The sequence below is a fragment of the Eschrichtius robustus genome, chromosome X, assembly GCF_028021215.1.
Source record: "Eschrichtius robustus isolate mEscRob2 chromosome X, mEscRob2.pri, whole genome shotgun sequence".
NCBI lineage: Eukaryota > Metazoa > Chordata > Mammalia > Artiodactyla > Eschrichtiidae > Eschrichtius > Eschrichtius robustus.
In genome coordinates, this window is record NC_090845.1 from 114,413,909 (window position 1) to 114,435,793 (window position 21,885).

Here is a 21,885-nt window from a genome sequence, read left to right on the forward strand (position 1 = left end):
ATGTTAAAAAAATCAATGACTGAGCCAGAAAACAAAAGGAAGGAAGGCACTTAGATCCAGCAAATAGTGCTAGCCCTACATGTGCTAAAGAAGCCAACTCAAGAAGTAGGTTGAAATGTTAAAATGGCAACAGCTACTACTCAGTTGGGCAGTTCTAAAAGGAACAGGGGAATAAGAGTGGTGACACTGATTGCACGCTCCACTGCTGCAGAAAAATATGTGGCAGAATGAAATATTGCTGCTGCTAGCAAAGTGACAAGTTACTTCAGGCCTGAAAAGTCCAAAGCCTAAGGAAGGGCAGGGTTTTGAGAGAAAGCACTGGTCCGGGTCTTGATCCTCACGAGGTCTTTAGGGCCATAGGCTTCAGAAACATCAGTAGCAAGCACCTCCAGTCAGCAATTTGCAAGGTTGATGCTCCAGGTGAAACCAATGAGCTTCCCTAGGAGGCAGAACTGCTGAGCAAGGTATAACAGCTGTGGTGGCAGCAGCCAGTGAAGCACAGCCTAAAAAAATGCTTTGGGATCTTGTTGGGAATGGAAAAGTACAGAAATGAGATCAGGAGCAGGGGCTGTGTGTGGAGGGGACAGGGCTCTGCACTGGGCTTGCAGAGTTGTCAGCTGCAAAACGTGGGCTGTCCTGCTCAGAGGCGTGTGGAGACAGTGACTCCAACTGAGTAATTAGGACCGCAAGCGCGGCTGTAGCATTGTTGGTAAGCATTACTCAAAATCCATCATTTATAACAGAGGACGGAGGATTTATCCACATTATAAGCAGAAGCAATCAGTACCAAATCCAGTCCTTACACAAATTACTATTTTAGTATTTCTAATCATAATATTACAATTACGTTTTTGTCCTTGGTATAATTTCTGGTGACCGGCAGTGATACTCATTTCCTTGATCTTTGGATAAGAAGCTTAAAAAAACACAATAAGATTTATTTTTAATAGTGGCGATGACAAAGTTATTCAAGATAGATTCTATTTATCCTTTCATGCCCAACAGGAGGGAGCCATAGCCTAATCTGTATATGGGGTTGTGGGAAGGAATTAGAGAGGATAGGTAGTGGGTCTCAATGGGAGGCAATTTTGTACCCCAGGGGATAATGGAATTTGGACATGTCTGGAGACATTTTTGATTGCTACAAATTGGGGAGGGGGATCTGCTCCTGGCATCTAGCGGATAGAGACTGGGGATGATGCTAAACATCCTACAATGCACAGGACGGTCCCCACAACAAACAGTTATCCAGCACAACATGCCAATAGTGGCAAGGTTGAGGAATGCTAGGACAGATGTGATGGGGAGGCAGGACAATCACTTTTATAATATCATCTTGTCTAGTTAAAGTTATACTTGTGGGGACAGAGTTGTCTTCTGGCAGAAGGGAAAAACTCCATCCCTCCGTCCTGCTCAAGAAGAACATGGCTTTTTCTTTGTGTGTGGATGCAGACCAGCATAATGACTGTGCTGGAGGCCCTGTAGGCCATGTGCTGGAGACCCCCCAGTGGCCATTGACAATTCTTGGTTGTGCCTCAGAGCCTGACTGAGGTAACCATACCCGATTTGTGAAAAAGGTGACTACCGTTTCTGTTTCTAATCGTTTAGAAATAGACAAGAGGATTTCAAACTATATGTGTGCTAATTGGGTTTTCATTAGAGTTTTGTGTATCCCTTGGTGTCCACGTGGTAGAAGGTGATGGGCTTCTTACAGTGGTGTAAGTCAATTTCATATGTGAAATAGACATCTTCATTCTCTTTTCACCTCTGTAATGCTGTGAACATAAATCCTTTTATATTTTCTTTTTCAAAAAGCATTTGAGGTGGCCACTGTTTAAGATGCTTACCTGAAGCTTTCTTCCTACTGGAAGGAGAAGTTAACAGTTGAAGATGGAAGGAGCAGTCTGGCTGCTAAAGTGATGTACTGTCCCAGAGGCAGAAGGTTACAGCCTCATCTTATCACTGAACTGAACTGTGAGCTTTTCTTACTGACTCCTCCTTCACAAGCTTCTCATTCCTTCCTCCCTCTCACATTGTCTATGTTTACTGGCTGGTCCTTTATAAACGTTCTCTCGAACACATTCTCTTGCTCATTTTTTAAAAAAGGCCTTTTCTGCTCTCCCTTAAAACTTCTTTTTCTCTGTTTCTTTTCCCTTCCCTCTTCCTCTTCTGTCCCCTCCCTCCCCCACCCTCTTGTCTCCTGTCCTCTCTTTTCTCTTTCTTTTTACTCTCTATTTACTGACCCACTTTAAAAAGTTTTTCATCTCTTCTCTTTCCAACTCTCTACCTTTTATGTACTGACTTCTCACTGGTTTCTCCTTTTCCAAATCAGCTCTGTCTATCTTTGTGTCTGTCTGTCTGTCTATCTATCATCTATCTACCTACCTATCTATCTCCTTACTTATCTATCCCTCTACCTACCTAGCTATCTATCCGTTTTTTTGGTATTGTCTTTTAAAAAAATTGACTTCTACTTTATAAATCCGCCCCCCTCCATTGCACACAATTGTACTTGATTTTCTTATTGGCTCCCCCCGCCCTCACTCTCACATTGTCTTTTTCTGCTTTATGTAACACTTTCCCCTACTGACTCATCATTATAAACCTCTTTTCTTTCTTATTTCCTACTTCTGTTCCATCATCCTTTCTTCCCATCTTCCTTCCTTCCTCCCTCCCTCCTTCCTTCTTTATCTTTACTCCCTCCTTCCCTCTCTCCTTCCCTCCAGTCTTCCTTCATTACTTTCTCCTTTTTTTTCCCTTACTTCCTCTTACCTTCTTTACTCTGTCCCTCATTTCTTCCTTCCTCCCATTCTCCTTTTACTCTCTTTCTGCTGGCTCCCCATTTTTTTTTTTTACATCTTTATTGGAGTATAATTGCTTTACAATGGTGTGTTAGTTTCTGCTTTATAACAAAGTGAATCAGTTATACATATACATATGTCCCCATATCTCTTCCCTCTTCGTCTCCTACCCTCCCACCCTCCCTATCCCACCCCTCTAGGTGGTCACAAAGCACAGAGCTGATCTCCCTGTGCTATGCGGTTGCTTCCCACTAGCTATCTATTTTACGTTTGGTAGTGTATATATGTCCATGCCACTCTCTCACTTCGTCACAGCTTACCCTTCCCCCTCCCCGTGTCCTCAAGTCCATTCTCTAGTAGGTCTGCATCTTTATTCCCGTCTTGCCCCTAGTTTCTTCATGACCATTTTATTTTTAGATTCCATATATATTTGCTTTTACCATTTGTCCTGGCTCCCCTTTTAACACTTTTTTCTTCCTGCTGTAACTCTCTCATTCTCTCTTTTTCATACATTCCTCCTTACTGGCTTCCACTTTTAAAATTATCTACCTACCTACCTTGCTACTTACCTATGATCTGTATAACTGCCTACCTACCTATCTATTCAGCTATCAATCATCTGTCTTTCTGTCCTTATTTTTGTCTTTGTTTTTCTGACTCCTACTTTTAAAATCTCTGTCCACCACCACATGACTATTCTCGAGTTTTGTAACGGCTCCTGCATTTTCACCCTTACATTCTCTTTCCTTCTTTAACTCTTCTTCTCTACTGACTCATCCCTTATAAAATTAGTGCCTGCCTGTCTTCCTCCTTCCCTCCCTACCTCCCCCTACTTCCTGCCTTCTTTACCTCCTTCTTCCCTTCCTTTCTACTCCTTTCCTTCCTCCCTCCCTCTCTTCTTCCCTCTCTCCCTCTTAGACTTTTTTTTTAAACAGGTTTCCTCTTTTAAACTTTTTTCTTTGCTTCACTCTCTCTCCTTTTATCTTTTTAATACTGACTTTTTTTTTTTTACCAGATCTTCCATATAAAATCCTGTCTACTTACCTATCTATCCATCAACCTGCCAAACTACCTAGATATCATCCATCCATCTATCTTTATTTTATTGGATTTTACCTGAGTTCCTCTTTTTTAGATCTTTCTCTCCCTGCTCTCTACTTTCTCCCTTCCTTCTTTCCTTCTTCCTTCCTTCCTTCCCTTCCTACCCTTTCTCTGTCTTTTCCTCACTCCATTTCTTTCATGGTCTCTGTCTTTCTCTTTTCTTTCTGTGCCTGCATGCATGCCTGCCTTCCTCCCTCCTTTCTTTCATTCCTTCTCTCATCCCTTCCTCCTCCCTTACTATCTCCTGCCCCTTAATCCTTTTCCTTTCCTCATTTCTTTCTTCCTTCCTCCTGCTTCCTCCTTTCCTTTCACCATCCATCCACCCACCCTTTCCCTCTTGTCCTTTTTCATTCGTTTCTCCCTCCTTCTGTCCATTCCTGTCTCCTCCTCCTTTCATCCCTCTTTCTTTCTCTCTCTCTCCCCTTTCCTTCTTTCTTCCCTTCCTCCTTCCTTTCGTTCTTCTTTTGCTTAATTTATACTACTCCTCTATCAAAACGTTTCCTTTCTTTCCCTCTCCTTTTCTTTATACCTTTTTCTTTTGTCTTTACTACTGCCTTCTCCTTTAAAAATCAGTTCTACCTATCCTCCTGCCTAGCTGGCTGACTCTATATCCAGCTATCAGTCACCTTCTTTCTGTCTTTATTTTAATGATTTCTACTTTTTTTAAAACATTTTATTTTATTTTATTTTTTTTACATATACTTTTTTTAAAAGCATCTTTATTGGAGTATAATTGCTTTACAATGGTGTGTTAGTTTCTGCTTTATAACAAAGTGAATCAGTTATACATATACATATGTCCCCATATCTCTTCCCTCTTCGTCTCCTACCCTCCCACCCTCCCTATCCCACCCCTCTAGGTGGTCACAAAGCACAGAGCTGATCTCCCTGTGCTATGCGGTTGCTTCCCACTAGCTATCTATTTTACGTTTGGTAGTGTATATATGTCCATGCCACTCTCTCACTTTGTCACAGCTTACCCTTCCCCCTCCCCATATCCTCAAGTCCATTCTCTAGTAGGTCTGTGTCTTGATTCCCGTCTTGCCACTAGGTTCTTCATGACCATTTTTTTTTTTAGATTCCATATATATGTGTTAGCATACTGTATTTGTTTTTCTCTTTCTGACTTACTTCACTCTGTATGACAGACTCTAACTCCATCCACCTCATTACAAATACCTCCATTTCATTTCTTTTTATGGCTGAGTAATATTCCATTGTATATATGTGCCACATCTTCTTTATCCATTCATCTGTCGATGGACATTTAGGTTGCTTCCATGTCCTGGCTATTGTAAATAGAGCTGCAATGAACATTTTGGTACATGACTCTTTTTGAACTATGGTTTTCTCAGGGTATGTGCCCAGTAGTGGGATTGCTGGGTCGTATGGTAGTTCTATTTGTAGTTTTTTAAGGAACCTCCATACTGTTCTCCATAGTGGCTGTATCTATTTACATTCCCACCAACAGTGCAAGAGTGTTCCCTTTCCTCCACACCCTCTCCAGCATTTATTGTTTCTAGATTTTTTGATGATGGCCATTCTGACCGGTGTGAGATGATATCTCATTGTAGTTTTGATTTGCATTTCTCTAATGATTAATGATGTTGAGCGTTCTTTCATGTGTCTGTTGGCAATCTGTATATCTTCTTTGGAGAAATGTCTATTTAGGTCTTCTGCCCATTTTTGGATTGGGTTGTTCGTTTTTTTGTTATTGAGCTGCATGAGCTGCTTGTAAATCTTGGAGATCAGTCCTTTGTCAGTTGCTTCATTTGCAAATATTTTCTCCCATTCTGATGGTTGTCTTTTGGTCTTGTTTATGGTTTCCTTTGCTGTGCAAAAGCTTTTAAGTTTCATTAGGTCCCATTTGTTTATTTGTGTTTTTATTTCCATTTCTCTAGGAGGTGGGTCAAAAAGGATCTTGCTGTGATGTATGTCATAGAGTGTTCTGCCTATGTTCCTCTAAGAGTTTGATAGTGTCTGGCCTTACATTTAGGTCTTTAATCCATTTTGAGTTTATTTTTGTGTATGGAGTTAGGGAGTGTTCTAATTTCATACTTTTACATGTACCTGTCCAGTTTTCTCAGCACCACTTATTGAAGAGGCTGTCTTTTCTCCACTGTATATGCTTGCCTCCTTTATCAAATAACTTTCTATCTTTTTTGTCCTAACTTTCTTATGGGCTTTTCCTCTTTAGAGTCTTATCTATATACCTACCTATCTAGGTATCAGTCATCCTCATCTCTCTTCTAACTCTCTTTATTGACTTTTCAAAACTTCCCCCACCCACATTGTACTTGATTTTCTTACTTGCTCCTCCTTTTCAATTCTCTCTCCTGCTCTCTTCTCTCTCTCCCCTTTATTTTATTCTTTCATACTGTCCCATCCCTTTTAAACTTAGTTTTTCCTTCTCCTTCATTTTCTTGTTTTTATTTCACTTTCTGTTTCTGTTTTCTTTACTTTCCTTCCGTCACTCTTACCTTTCTCTCTAGCCTGTCTTCCTCACTTCCTTTATCCCTCCTTCCTCCTTCCTGCCTTTTTTTTAACTCACTTTTTATGGGCTCTTCCTCTTAAACTTCTGTCTTTCATCTATTTATCACCCATCATGTTTATTTAACAGTCTTTTTCCCCCCTCTGAAGTCTCCTTTTTAAACAGCCCCCCTTCCCCAAATTGTACTTGAATTTCTTACTGGCTCCTCCTTTCCAAGCCTCTCTCTTACACAATCACATTCCCTCTTTTTTATTTCACTTTTCCTACTTCCCCATCCTTTAAAAACTTCCCTTCCTTTTTTCTTTCTTTCTTTTTCTGCTTTTTTCTTTGTCTTTTACGTGCTCCCTTTCATCCTGTTTCTTTCCATTTTGTCTTCCCTCCTCCCTCCTTTCCCTCTTTCCCTGTCCCTCCCCCTCCTTTTTAACTCACTTTTAAGGGCTCCTCTTCTTAAACTTTTTTTCTTTCCTTCTCTTTCTTTCTCTCATCTGCTACCTTGTTTTGTACTCTCGATTATTCCTGGGTTATTCTTTTAAAAGTTGGTTCAACCTATCTATTATCTACCTATCATGTTTATTTTACAGTTTTTTTTCTGACTCCTTTCCAAGTCTCTCTCTTACTCAATCACATTCTCTCTTCTTTATTTTACTTTTTCCTACTGACTCATTCTTTAAAAATTTTTTTTTCTTTCCTTCCTTCCTTTCTTCCTTTATTCCCTTTCTCAGTAGCTCCTTGTCACGCCTTTTCTTTCGCTCTCTCTCTTTTCTTTGCCTGCTTGCATGCCTGCCTTCCTCCCTTTCTTTCTTCCTATTTTATTCTCTTTTTACAGGCTTCTCTTTTCAAACTGTTTTCTTTCCTTCTCCCTCTCTCTCTTCTTTTCTTCTATCTTTTTTGTCCTGCCTTTTTACTGGCTCCTGTTTTGTAAACTCATCTTATTTACCTACTTTCTATGTTTCTTTTCTCTCTCTTTCTCTGTCCCTTCTTTCTTTCTTCCATGGTTTCTTTCTATATTTTCTTGTACTGTCTTTCTTACTGGCTACTGGCTCTTCCTTTTTGAAGTATGTTCATATTTTCTTCCTTCCATCCACCCATCCTCCCTCCCTCCTTCTTGCTCCCTCCCATTTAACATTACTCTCCTTTGTAACTTTTTAAATCCTTCTCATTCCTTACTGTACCATTCTTTTTCTCCTCTCCTTTTTGCTCTGTGCCTCTATGTCTCCTCTTTTCATTTCATTCTTTGTCTTTTTTCTTTTTCTTCCTTTGTTGTTTTATTTTCATATTTTCTTTTACTACCTTATTTATTGCCTCCATTTTAATATTTTCTTTCCCTCCTATTCTCCCTCTCCTACTGTATCCTTTTCTCCCATTCAGTCTATTTTCATTGTACTGGTTTTGCTTACTGGCTTCTCCTTTTAAAAGTCTCTCTCTTTCTGTCTCTTCTATTTGTCTTCTTTCACTACTCATTTTTTCCCTCTGTCTCTGTCACTGCCCCCTCCCCCAAATTGTATTTGATTTTCTTACTGGTTCCACTTTTCAAAATTTTCTCTCACTCTCACATTATTTTTCTTTATTTTACCTTTTCCTACTCACTCATCCTTTTTAAACTTCTTTCTTCTCTATCTCCCTCCCTCCTACCTCTTCGTTCCTCTATTTTTGTCTGTTTGTCTTTTTCTTGCTCCCTTTCTTTCACTCTCTCTCTTTTCTTTGTCTGTTTGCCTTTCTTCCTCATACTCCTTGTCTTTTTCTGTCTCTTATTTGTATCTTTGCCTTTGTCTTCCTTCCACTCCCTCATCCTGTATGTGTGTGTGTGTGTATTTTCTTACTGGCTTCTTCTGATCAATATTCTTTCTTTTTCTCTCTTATTCATTCATTTTCTTCCTCTCTCTCGCTCTTTACATTTCATTCTTTCTTTGTGTATCATCTTTTCTTACTGCCTCTTCCTTTTTTTTTGCTGTGTCGGGCCTTGTTGCAGCATGCAGGATCTTCATTTTGGTGTGCAGGCTCTTTGTTGTAGTGTGTGAGCTTCTTTCTAGTTGTGGTGTGTGGGTTTTCTCTCTCTGGTTGTGGTGTGTGGGCTCCAGAGTGCATGGGCTCTGTAGTTGTGGTGCACGGGCTCCAGAGCACATGGGCTCTGTAGTTTGTGGCATGTGGGCTCTCTTATTGAGGAGTGTGAGCTCAGTAGTTGTGACACGGGGGCTTAGCTGCCCCACAGCATGTGGGATCTTAGTTCCCCGACCCAGGATCGAACCCTTGTCCCCTACATTGGAAGGTGGATTCTTTACCACTGGACCACCAGGGAAGTCCCTGCCTCTTCCATTTTAACCTTTTTGTTCTTTCTTTCTATTTCTGTTTCTTGCTTAGGATATTTTAAATGTCTCTTCTTTTTTCTACTTCAAACTTCTTTTTCTCTTTCTCTTATTAGCTTACTCTGTTTTGTATAATCTGTTCTTAGTGGACCTCACTTAAAATTTTTCTTCTGTTTTTTCTACATTTTTCTTTCATTGTCTCCCTCTTTGTTTCAGTCTATTTTTTTGGTAATGTTTTATCTTACTGGCTCCTTTTCTCTCTATATAACTCTCTCTCTCTGTCTTTTTGTTGTTGTCATTCTGTCTCCTCTTACTGGCTCCTTTTTAAACTTCTAGTAAAGGCAGTCTTGTCTACTGAGCCACTTTACAGAAATGTTTAATTTGTTATAATGTCTGCAATATAATAATATTTTGTGTATGTGTGTGGGTGTCTGTACATTCTCTACATCTTGACCTGTAACTGGGAAGTGCCTTGCACAGTGCCTGGCACAGGTAGTGTGAGCTTCTAGGATTTCCCTTTGCAAGGGCTTTGTGACCTCACTATATAAGCACATAGAGGGGTTTTACAAAGCCACCAATATTTAATATTAGTTATGCATATTCTATTTACCTACTTTGTCTTTTATTGTCTCTCTCTCACCTTCTGTTTCATCTTGACTTTTGTTTTCAAACGTACTTTCCTCCGATCCTTCTCTCTGAAGGTCATTCCTTTGCATTTTTTGTAAATGAAAATTTTTCTCTAGAAGTGCTTGTTTCTAAAATATTAAAAATATATATTTAATATGTTTAAAAATTTAATATCAACTTGCCACTGGAAATGCAAAACAGATACTTCAAATATGATGGTACATTTGAAGGGAGCCCTCATTCCTGTCTTGAGATTTCTAAAGTCACAAAGAGTACAAAGCTAGGAAGGTAATAAGGGTAAGTTTCCTTTTGTTGTCCAGCATGAAGAATATATTTTAATAACTAGATCTAATTTAACTCATTGCCTACTTTCTGGAGACTGGTCCCATTTCAGACCAGCCCTTGAAGTCCAGGTTCAGACCAGACTCGCTCTCTCCATCAATAGCTATCCTTGTGAGTTTAGGCCACTTCTGAAAATTCACACTTTAAAATATCAAAATTGGCAAAAGCCTGTCCTCAAAATAACCCAAGTTATTGGTCAAAGCTCACTCTACCTTCTGGTGAGCTTCTTCTTTGTCTTTTCTACGCTGTTCCTCAACTCTTGCTTCTCTTTTTACTTCTTCTCCAATCTTTGTCAGAAGTAACATTTCTTTTGTTTTCCATTCCTAAGGAGCACAATGTCATGGTAGTCAGCAGGGGTTCTCTTTCATAATCTTTTTTTGTTTTGTTTTGTTTTTGTCAGTAAGTGAATTAGGTCAAATCAAGGGCCTTACAGAAATTTGGACAACCATAATGAAAATCTTACATTGGCTTTAGAATGGGCTTATCTTACTGCTTTTTTAATTCAGAATGTATTGGTGGATGCAACAGAATGGCAAAAGGAAGGAAATTATTTTGTTACTGGAAACAATTCAAACATAAGCCCGGCTCCAAAGATGGATCTAAAAAGATGCTGGCAAGGGGACTTTCTCTTATGGATTTGGGGGGTTATCATATGTAATCTGTTGACCTTAAATGTATTTTGACAGAGAACCTAAACAAGTAGCCTTGTCTGAATGTTGAGGAGTGAGAATACAGGCATGGTTATTTTTCACTAGAGTTAAATTCTAAAACTTTAAGAGCAGATGAAGTGTGACTGTACTGTGATGGATATATAATGTGTGGTATCAGTCTCACTGTATTAAGTAAAAGCTTGTCTGTTATAACAGTGATACAAGATTAATAGCAGTTTAGTATTTTAAAAAATTATAAACAGCGGTTTACTTTTTAGACCTGAAATAACTTCAGGTAATATGGTGGGACTGCTAAAAATGTTTATAAATAAAACAATCATGCACAATTTTCCCATCAACATTTAAAATTTGGTGTTTCTCACCTCTTCAATTTGTCTACAGAGACTAAGTTTTCTTCTAATGTGGTCCCAATGTCATCTTTCTTCTTCCTTTATCTGGAGTATGTTCTGCTTTTCTGCCATGTGCTCAAGCTTGTTTAATTCCCTCCTAATCATATCTAAATATCTAAGTAAAAGTGTAAATATAAGTGAAGATAAATTGGGTGTTTCCCTTATGATGGTATTATCTATTCTGACATTCCCAAACCACCTTCTGGGTTGCTTTTTATTTCTTGAACTACAGGAAATGTAGAGATTTTCAGGGACTTTTAAGCTAGTCAGATCCACCAACTCACCATGATGTACTCATTTGATCAGACTCTGTTATTGTGGCTGGGACAATGGCAAAATATAGAACAGAGTGATTATTACAAGCATTTTACACGGGGGATTAGTCATAACTCAGGAGTTCTGGGAACATGAGTTTCCAAAGACAGCTGAAATCAACTTAAGGACTGACTTCAAAAAACAAGTAGATTTGAATTTCCTTTAAAAAATAAGTGGGTACTGGCCTCTCTGTAATTCCCAAGTCCTTGGACAACCTCTCATGTATAGATAGGTCTGTAGACTACTAGTCTGCCCCTCTGGTGAATCAGTATATATTCTGGCATATCATGACATGAATCCATGAAATATAAGAGCCAGGTGATGGGGAACTGGCCCCCATCCCTGATAAAGGAGAAAGAGGAGGAACTATATATAATTCATCGCTTTGCCTCCTGGGGCATGGGCTTGGCCGTTGAATGGTAACATTGAATGTGTGTGGGTAATAGCTGAATGAACATACACAGTTGGTTGGGGAATAACACCTGTTTATATTATCATCAGATGAAGTTATGGCAACTCTCTCTTTTTGATCTTGCAGTAATTTCCTTAAACTTAAGTTTGAAATGTGCTAATGACACCTTCTTTCCTCTGTTACTGTGGACTTGGGTTTCCCAAGGTCAGGGATCTGTACTTTGGAATTGTTCTTCAAATATCAGTTTGTCTTACCTCTTGGGCTCCCTAGTGACTCCAGTTTCTCAGGTAGAAACTCTCCTCCCTAGCCTTGGTACCAAGGTTCCCAATCCCTGTTACCTCTTAATCTCCTTTCCTTTCTCTCCACATTGAAGACTACAGGAGATTAAATAGTGTCTAATACTTTTTTCATTCTGCTTTCAATTATTTCTAGTACTTTTACAACTTTCTGGGGTCCACAGTATGTCCGCAAAAAAATGCATTAACTTCGGTCATACCTCTGCTGTATTAACAGCTCTTGGTCTGGAGTTGTTTGTATACTTTCCTGTAACAGCCAATCTTGGAACTGTGTATTGTCATAATTGTCACAGGCTCTCTTGGTTTCATACAACTTATTTACTTGTTTTTCAATCATTTTCTGAGAGAGAAAAAAGAATTAAAAGTTTTTATATTGGCCAGAAATAACCCTGTCCTTTGATATGCCTTCTTATGTTTAGGGCTTGGTAAACTTCCTATAGTTTACAAATGGTTAATTAACCTGCATTTAAGTCTAGTGTGGCTCCACTCCAGATAAGTGAAAATTTCTCTGTAAGTGAAAGGCAGAGGTCTCATTTTTATCTCATAGATATCTAGAGATATTTTTTGATTTGTTACCTTAGTACTTCTAGATCAGAATATCATAAGAAAATATTCTGTATAAGACCAAACCTTTTTTCTACAACCTACATAAAAACTTTCTTACAGGCCTCAAGTAAAACAAATTTAAGTGTTTAACTTACTTGTTCTCTTATATAGTTTATTTCAAAGTGTAATTTTAAACTGGTGAGATACTGCCTGTACTTATTCAATTCCTTCAAGGTACATACAACCTATAAAAACAAAAACCAAAAACCAAATATATACATAGAAAGTTGTAACAATCATGAAACTTTCCAGAGAAGAGAGTCATAAGAACATTCATTTTAGTAACAATTTTGGGATCAAGGGTAGTGATAGCATATTTTGGTAATAATTTGGAAGGCAGTATCTCTCTACAGTGGTTTATCACCAGGAAATTTCTACCTAAATAATATTATTTCAATAATATGGTTCACATCATAGTCAAGAATTTACTATGCTCAATGAATTTGTTATTAAAACACCAGTATAATAATGATGTTAACTTTCAGAAGAATTTATTCTATCAAGCTGTATTCTGCTAGGTTTCCATTTTGTCTCTAGTCTTCTCAAAGGGTATAGGAAATATTCCTTGACAGGTATACAGTGCCATTATTACTTTTAGAGCCAGAGGAAAGGCACTAATAATGCTGCTGAGAGAAAATACATAAATAAATAAATGTGTATGTATACGTCTTTACATATTCAAATCATTTGGTGCTTATCTTTTGCTTTTATCAAAGAAAAAAGATCAAGTGGGAACAATTAATTTTATTTAGAAACAGCCACCTGATTTCTCTTTACTCAAATACTGAGTAATTCATTGAGTTTTCTGTTAGGTATTCTTTATTGCTCAATTAAAAGTTGACACAGGCTCCCAGTGAAGTACAGAAGCAAGCGTCTATCAAGTCCATAGGTTTTTGCTGGTTAACAGGAAGCAGGATTCAACCCACCTTATTATTGCTGGTGACATACCTGCCTTTCTTTAATCTCCTCAGGATATCCTTTCGCCTATAGTATATTTTTAAATGTGGATCGTGCAGGCTTTTATAGCTGGTTTCCAAAAGTTGACAATAAGAATCAGTCAGGTTAAAGTCATAAGAAGGTTGATAAAGCTGCAAACACACAGATTCAAAAGTACTACATGTGTAAAATGAATGAAATCACACTTTTAAACCTCAATTTGTTGAATAGGCTGTTTGTTGAAAATAAAACATGCAAGAAGAATCTGAAGTGAGGGAATACAGACAATGGGCTGATTTGGGTAAATCTAATGCCTTTCTCTTCCTCTCTATCAGAGCTGACTTTAGGCTGGAGGTGGCGGCCTCAGCCTCAATCCCATTCCTGGACACTGAGATGTGGCCCTAAGAGTTCCTGCAAGGTAGATAGGATACTAAATATGAGCAGAGGAGCAGACAGGAAGGGGCATGATGGGTTCTAGCTTTGTTTTTCCATTTAAAAGCTTCTTTTGTAAGTTTCTGACTGCTTGATTGATGCCAGCCTCTTGTCTCTCGCAAGGGACCTATATAAGGAAGCTGGATTCCCTGACTACTAATGTCTCCTTAAAAAGGCAAAGAAAGACATCCTTCTGGGCAATGATTTAAGTTACAGTGAAACTAAACAGGAAGCCCATAGCTTTCCTAGAAGAGAAACAAAAATCAGCAGTGATGGCAATTGAAACAGTGTTGCAGTTAGTGGGTTGATTATTGCTTCTTTTAGATGTTGACTTTTGTTGGTGTCGGCATGTGTTGACCAAACCTTGGCTACTGACCTATCAGGAAAGAACAAATCCATTCATTAAGGCCAGGGTAAGCTTTCTATTGTCAATCAAAATAATTGGTTTCCCTGAACAGAAGAATTTATTATGTCATCACTACCTGCCAGTGGGAGATCATAGGGCAGACTTTTAAAAGTATGCAAATTGTTCTTTTCACTTAATGTGATATCTTTTCTTGAAAGCAAAATGTCAAGGTTAATTGGCAAAGTATTTACTATTTACTTTACAATAAAACCAATTTAAGGAGTTTGTGAACAGATGCTACTCAAGTATAGTATACTAATAAGCAAATTAATTTATAGATAAATTACTTGAGAATAAGTTTACTATCAAATGTTGAAGGACTATAGCCAATATTTTATAATAACTATAAATGGAGTATAACCTTTAAAAACTGTGGATCACTATGTTGTACACCTGTAACATATAATATTGTACATCAGCTATACTTCAATTAAAAAATGTTGAAGTAATAGGATCAGTTGTCAGGTTTGGATTAATGAATAGCTAGACAGGTACATTACATTGTTATATATATATATATATATATATATTTAAATAAATTTATTTTTATTTATTTATTTTCGGCTGCATTGGGTCTTCGCTGCTGCGTGCGGGCCCTTTCCAGTTGTGGCAGGCGGGGGTTGCTCAGCAGTTGTGGTGCAGGGGCTTAGCCGCCCCGCAGCACGTGGGACCCTCCCGGGCCGGGGCTCGAACCCGTGTCCCCCGCACTGGCAGGCAGACTCCCAACCACTGCGCCACCAGGGAAGTCCCACATTGTTATATTTTAATCTTATTGAAAAGAAGACAGTAGAATACTATAATTCCCCTTACACTTGCATTCAAAATAATATGAAAGACCTTTAAATTCCCTGTTTCTGTAGTGCTCTGCTAAAGTGGTTTGCAGTTCAGGAAGCAGCAAGGTCAGGTGAAGGAGCGTGGCCTAAGAAATCAGGAGACTGTGGTTCTGGTCTAAACTCTGCCACCATCTACCTGTCATAGCTTCACCTTAAAAGGTGGTCATGAGGGTAAAGTAAGTTGAAAAAAACCCAACTAAATGTGTAAATATAAAGTCTTACTTCCTTGAGGAGATCTTGCCAAAAGACAAAGAAGGATCCCACTAAGTTAGTCTTTACAGGAGTTGAATATAGTACCTGACCATGATTAAATGCATACGTTTTGGGCTTCCCTGGTGGTGCAGTGGTTAAGAATCTTCCTGCCAATGCAGGGGACACGGGTTTGATCCCCGGTCCGGGAAGATCCCACATGCCACGGAGCAACTAAGCCTGTGCGCCACAACTACTGAGCTTACGCTCTAGAGCCCGCGAGCCACAACTACTGAGCCCGCGAGCCACAACTACTGAAGCCTGCACTCCTAGAGCCCGTGCTCCGCAACAAGAGAAGCCACCGCAATGAGAAGCCCGCTCACCGCAAAGAAGAGTAGCCCCAATTGGTTCAACTAGAGAAAGCTTGCGCACAGCAACGAAGACCCAACTCAGCCAAAAATAAATAAATAAATTTATATGTAAAAAAATAAATGCATACGTTTTGGGGGAATCAATATAATATACAGCAAATCAGTATAATTAAGTATGGAAAAAATCAGGAAATAAGAAGTAGCTAACAAGTGAATAACAGAGTAACAATATAAATATGGCAAATAAAAGGTATTTGAGGAAGAAACCAACAGAGGGGGCTACATTTTACAAAGTAAAAAGGAGTGTTATCACTAGTAGTGAAATAGGCTTTGAGTATGTTTTAGGAATGCTAATTCATGGGAGTGGGTAGAACATATTGGTTTTGAAAATAGAAATTATATTGTTTTCCAGCAATAAAACTTTAAAAAATCGTATATATTAGACAAATATCAGAAATACCAAGGAGCCCTGTACTCATCCTTGATGACACCCTAGAGAGTGGAAGGGTAAGGATGTCATAAGTATTCCTGTAGAACCTTTTGCTATTGTGATCAAAGCACACACTCAACCAGAGAGTTCTCAACCTCCTTCAGGCTTGGCCTAAAGCTAAGGACAGTGTGCGGAGTGTTAGGCAGAGGACTTAAAATGTGTAACAATGTGAGTGCAGCACTCTGAACCAGTAGTAGTACTTTCAGTGCTGAGTGAGATAGTGCAGGCCAAGGGCAATGTAAATTCTAAGGAAAAATGAGACAATTGGGGGTTGGGACACTGGGGAAAGGCTTCATATAGTAGCTCTTGAAAGATGGCTCAAATTAAAGGTCAGGAAGGGGAGGAGTGCATGCCAGGTTTCAGGAGCCAGAAGAACAAAGGCACAGAAGTAGGAATTAGCATGGTGCATGTGGGTAGGCAGAAAAGACCCTGACCTTTCAGAGTTGAGGCTCTGGGCTGGAGATAAAGCTGAATTGGGTGGCTGAGGCATATCATGGGGGCTTCTATCATTAGAGTGAGGTTCAGACACTGAACACTTCAACTCATTTTAACTTCACTTGGTGTGTGAAATTGAAGTTGACTCAAAGCAAAATCATAGCAGTGTTTCAAGTTTAATAGCAAGCTGAAAACAGTCAAGAAAATCACTTCAGCACTATTAAAAGTTAGTTTCCCTTTTCACTTAAATTTGTAGGCAGCTTGACCCCAAGAGGAAGATTCAATAGATGAGTGGCTCCCACCTCTGGAATGGGGATTTTTTGAGAGCTCTGTCAGATATAATTAGAAAGTTTCTTTTTTTCTAGAACTATTCTTTTAGTTTAGACCAATCTACTTAAACTTCAATGGGCTAATACCTCCAAATAAACCAAAGAATCACACACTCAGGGTTGAAAGAACCCGCCCTGCTGACAACCTGGAAGGCCTCCCAGTTTACCCTGGTCACCAACCCTATCTCTGAGCACCATTCAGAGCTAATCCAGGCCAGAGGCAGCTCTAGGCACTAACTGCCGGGGGCCTGGGAGCCAGAAGCCAAGCGTCAAAGACCCGTCCTCACCTCTGCTGAGATCTCCCCCTCTTCCGTCTGCCCGCCCTCCTTCCCTTCCGAGACCAGCCCCGGATCCCGGAGGAGGACCAGCTGGTCGCCACTCACGGAGTTGCACTGCTCCCTGTCGGCAGTTAGGCTGCTGGCAGCCGCCTTAGCGGCGGCGGCTTGGGCAGTATTATAGCAGTTGCTGAGGTACAGATCCATGGCCATCCGTCAGCCCCCAGGGGGCCGGGGGCTGGGGCGCAGCAAGCAGTCTTCATTCCTTCTCTTCACGCACACCTTTCCCGCTCTACGCCCACATCCAGTCTGGGCAGCCAAGACAGTGGTCGCCCGGGTAAATACATTGAGAGCCGAGGCTGCACTTGGTTTGTTGGGAATTTGTACTTTGTCTCCATGTTCTTTCATGCATCTTTTTATTGTGCTAAAAATGCATAACATAAAATTTACCATCTTAACCATTTTTAAGTGTACAGTTCAGTAGTATTACATATATTCAAATTGTTATGCAACAGATCTCCAGAACTTTTTCATTTTGCAAAACTGAAACGCTATACCCATTAAACAGTTTTCCTTTCCTCCCTTCCCCCCAGCCACTGGTAGCCACCATTCTGCTTTCTGTTTCTATGAATTGGAATACTTCAGATACCTTATATAAGTGATATAAGTGGAATCAAGGAGTATTTGTCTTTTTGTGATTGGCTTGTTTCACTTAGTATAATGACTTCAAGGTTCATATGTGTGGTAGCATGTGGTATGATTTCTTCCCTTTTAAAGGGTGAATAATATTCTGTTATATGTATATATCACATTTTCTTTATCCATTCAACCATTAATGGACATTTAGGTTGCTTCTACCCCTTGGCTATTATGAATAGTACTGCTATGAACATGGGTGTGCAAATGTCTCTTTGAGACCCTACTTCAAAACTTTTTGGATATATACCTAGAAGTGGGATTGCTGGATCATATGGTAATTGTATTTTTAATTTCTTGAGGATCTCTACTGTTTTCCATGGTGGTTATGCCATTTTACAATCCCATCAACAGTATACAAGGGTTTCAATTTCTCCACATCGTTGCCAACACTTATTTTCTTCCTTCCTTCCTTCCTTCCCTCCTTCCTTCCTTCCTTCCTTCCTTCCTTCCTTCCTTCCTTCCTTCCTTCCTTCCTTCCTTCCTTCCTCTAGCTCTCCTAATGGGTGTGAGGTGATATCTTATTGTACTTTAGATTTGAATTTCTCTGATGATTAGTGATGTCAAGTATCTTTTCATGTGCCTTTTGGACATTTCTTGTCTCCATGTTTTTGGTCTACTTCTTTGTTATATCTTGGTCATTTAGTAACAATACCTATCACTTATTGAGAACTTATTAATTTGAGATTCTATGCTAAACCTTGCCTCATTTAATCCTCACAACAACCCCATCTATATTTACTCCATCTCTGTAGATGAAGACTGTTCACAATGACAATGGATAATTTGGGATGGGGCTGAGATTTGAATCCAAGTTAGCTGACTCCAAAAGCTATATTCTTAATCAATACACTGTACTCTTATATGTGTTCTTGTTTTAATTCCACATATATGATTACAACTCCTGCATTTAAAACTCTAGCCTGGTTATATACACTACTGCCAGCCAAACATTTCTACACGGATGTCTGACAAGCAACTGAAATTGACATACTCAACACTCAACTCAACCTCCCCTCACTGAAACAGAACCAAAAAAGGCCTAATTATTCCTTCTGTATTTCCTCTGTCAGTGACTGGTACTAGTTCTACTGAAGCCAGAAACCGGAGAATGCTCCTAGATGCCTCTCTTTCCCCACGACCTTGACATTCAATCTATCCTTAAGTCCTACTGTGTTTACCTCCTAAATATTTCCTGTATTTTTCCTCTCCTTGCCACTTCTTCTACCACTGCTCCAATTAAGCCACTCATCACTTCTGGTCCACACCATTATCACAACCTCTTAATATCTCTCACCTTTCACTCTCTAATCCATCTTTCATCCTGCCACCAAAGTGATCTTTCTAAACTGCTAACTGATCATGTCTCTCCCCTGCTTAAAACCTCTAATGATCCTAAGGAAGAAAGAATGAAAACAAAGCATAAAACGTTTTTGTGACTTGGTCCCTGTCTACCTCTCCAAGACACTACTGCAATACCATCTCTCAAACTTGACCCAACAGTAAGATAGAACTGCACACAACCTGCCGGTTCGTGACTCTGCCTTTGCTCATGCTGTCCCCTCTGCCTTGCATGACTATGCCCCTTCTTTGCCTGGCTAATTCTGGGGCCTCAATTGGAATGACTGGGGTAATTGGGCTCTCTCCGTGAGTTTTTCATCCTCTAGGAGCTAAGGCCATGCTTCTTCACATGGTGGTCTTAGGGTTCCCAGCAGCAAGAAAGGGCAAGCCCCAAAGTGCAACTACTTTCAAGATTTGGTTTGCATCACCTTTACCAAAGCAAGTCACACAGACAAGCCCAGTCAATATAGCGGAGGGTTAACCAAGGGCATGGATACAGAGAGGTGTCGTTTATCGTTGGTGATTAATATGACAATATAGCACTGTCCTCCCTCTCGTCCCTGTGATTCCTGTTCCTCCTATAGGCAAAATATACTTACCTCTCCCAAGACCCCAAAAGTTTCATCCAATTATAGCATCAGCTCAAAGTTCAGGATTTTGTCATCTACATTCATACCCAGAGGTAGCTTCTTGTTATTCCAGAGATTTATGAACTGTAAAGCAATTTGCATTAGTTATCTATTGCCATGTGACAAGTTACCCCTATATTTAGTGACTTTAAACATTACAAAATCATTTATTACCTCCTTGGCTTCTGTTTCAGACAGGGCATCAGAGAGTACAGTTTGTCTCTGTTCCATGATGTCTGGGGCTTCAGTTGGAAGGCCCTTTCAGTTGACAGTGAAGGCTGGCAGCATCTTAAGACTTTGTTCATGCACATGTGTGGCTTGTAGCTGTTGGCTAGGAGCCTATCTGGGGTTGTCAGCCAGAACACACACACTAACCTCTTTGTATTGACTGGGCTTCCTCACAACATAGCACCGCATTCCAAGGGCAAGGGGAGAGAGAGAGCTAGAGCAAGAGCACGTGAGAGAGGGTACCAAGCGAAAGCTCTGTTGCCTTTCATGACCTAGCCTCAGAAGTCCTGCAGCATCACTTTCACCACATTTTATTGGTTGAGGCAGTTACAAAAGTCCACCCAAGTTCAAGGGAAAAGAACATGGATGCCACCATCTTGATGGAGAGCTGTCAATGTCACATTGTGAGAACAGCATGTGGGATAGTCTATATATTGATGTGACCATCTTTGGAAAAATACAATCTGCCACACAAGTTATCTGCACCACCCTCTAACCAACAATGGTGATACAAGGACAAGATAGCTACAGTAAATAAACACTCCCATTTGAAAAGAGGAGTCACTGGCCCATAGCAACTGTGGAATCCACCTGGGTACATGTTGCCAGGTCCCCCTTTTCTTGGAGCAGAGATATCCTTGACTAGATCCTGATTCTATTCCCTGGGAGTGGCTTTCTAGTTCACTGTTATCCATAGTTCTTATTTTAATCCTCTGGGCTCTTGACTTGGCCCCATGGGTCATACTTTTATATAAGAAATGGCCTGTGTTTACAGCTTAGTGGCTTTCTCAGCCTGCCCCCTCCCTGCCCACAGAAAGCTAGGGGCCCAGTCAGAATTTGCAAATTGAGCAATCTAGGCTCTCTTAGATCTATTTGAAGGTATTTTGCTAGTTCAGCTCTCTTAAAAATGTGAGTTCATATGAATCTGACTCCACTGAACAGAAGTTATACCCACAACACTTTTTGAGACGGGCTTCTCTCTACTTTGGGTAGCATGTTAAGGGCTGTGGGACAATGCCCTTTTTCTTTTTAAATTGAAGTATCATTGATTTACAATATTATATTAGTTTCAGGTGTACAGCATAGTGATTCAATATTTTTATAGATTATACTCCATTTAAAATTATTATAAAATATTGGCTATATTCCTTGTGCTGTACAATATATTCTGGTAGATTATTTATTTTATACATAATAGTTTGTACTTCTTAATCCCCTACCACTATCTTGTCCCTCTCCTCTTCCCTCTTCCCACTGGTAACTACTAGCTTGTTCTCTATATCTGTAAGTCTGTTTCTGTTTTGTTATATTATTCATTTGTTTTATTTTTTAGATTCCACATATAAGTGATAACATACAGTATTTGTCTTCCTCTGTTTGACTTAATACCCTCTGGGTCCATCCATGCTGTTGCAAATGGCAAAATTTCATTCTATTTTTATGGCTGAATAATATTCCATTATTGTTTATAATAATATAAATAATATTACAATTTATAATATTAATAATATAATTTATATTATATAAATAATATTATATAATATTATTATATAAATAATATAAACAATATTATTTATAATAATATAAATAATAATATTCCAAGATGCTTCCATAAAGAAGCATCTTCTTTATTCATTTGTCTGTTGGATGGACACTTAGATTGCTTCCATATCTTTACTATTGAATCAATAAATATTGCTGCTATAAACATTGAGGTACATATATCTTTTTGAATTAGTGTTTTTGTTTTTGTTGGATATGTGCCCATGATTGGAATTGCTGGATGATATGGTATTTCTATTTTCAGTTTTTTTAGGAACCTCCATACTGTTTTCCATAGTGGCTGCATCAATTTACATTCCTACCAACAACGTACTATGGTTCCCTTTTCTTCACATCCTTGCTAACATTTGTTATTTGTAGTCTTTTTGATGATAACCG

At 39.3% G+C, this 21,885-nt stretch overlaps 1 protein-coding gene across 1 annotated transcript in view; it reads right to left on the reverse strand.

The window, feature by feature from the left end:
• LOC137756427 (fibrous sheath-interacting protein 2-like) overlaps nucleotides 1-17,263 on the reverse strand; it is a 72,515-nt gene extending 55,252 nt beyond the window's left edge. Inside the window, 7 exon segments of the mRNA XM_068532687.1 lie at nucleotides 9,311-9,451; nucleotides 9,878-9,988; nucleotides 10,699-10,840; nucleotides 11,949-12,088; nucleotides 12,450-12,539; nucleotides 13,281-13,442; nucleotides 17,063-17,263. Of these exon segments, the coding sequence (XP_068388788.1) occupies nucleotides 9,311-9,451; nucleotides 9,878-9,988; nucleotides 10,699-10,840; nucleotides 11,949-12,088; nucleotides 12,450-12,539; nucleotides 13,281-13,442; nucleotides 17,063-17,263 (987 nt within the window).
• Between the last annotated feature and the right edge of the window lie 4,622 nt (nucleotides 17,264-21,885).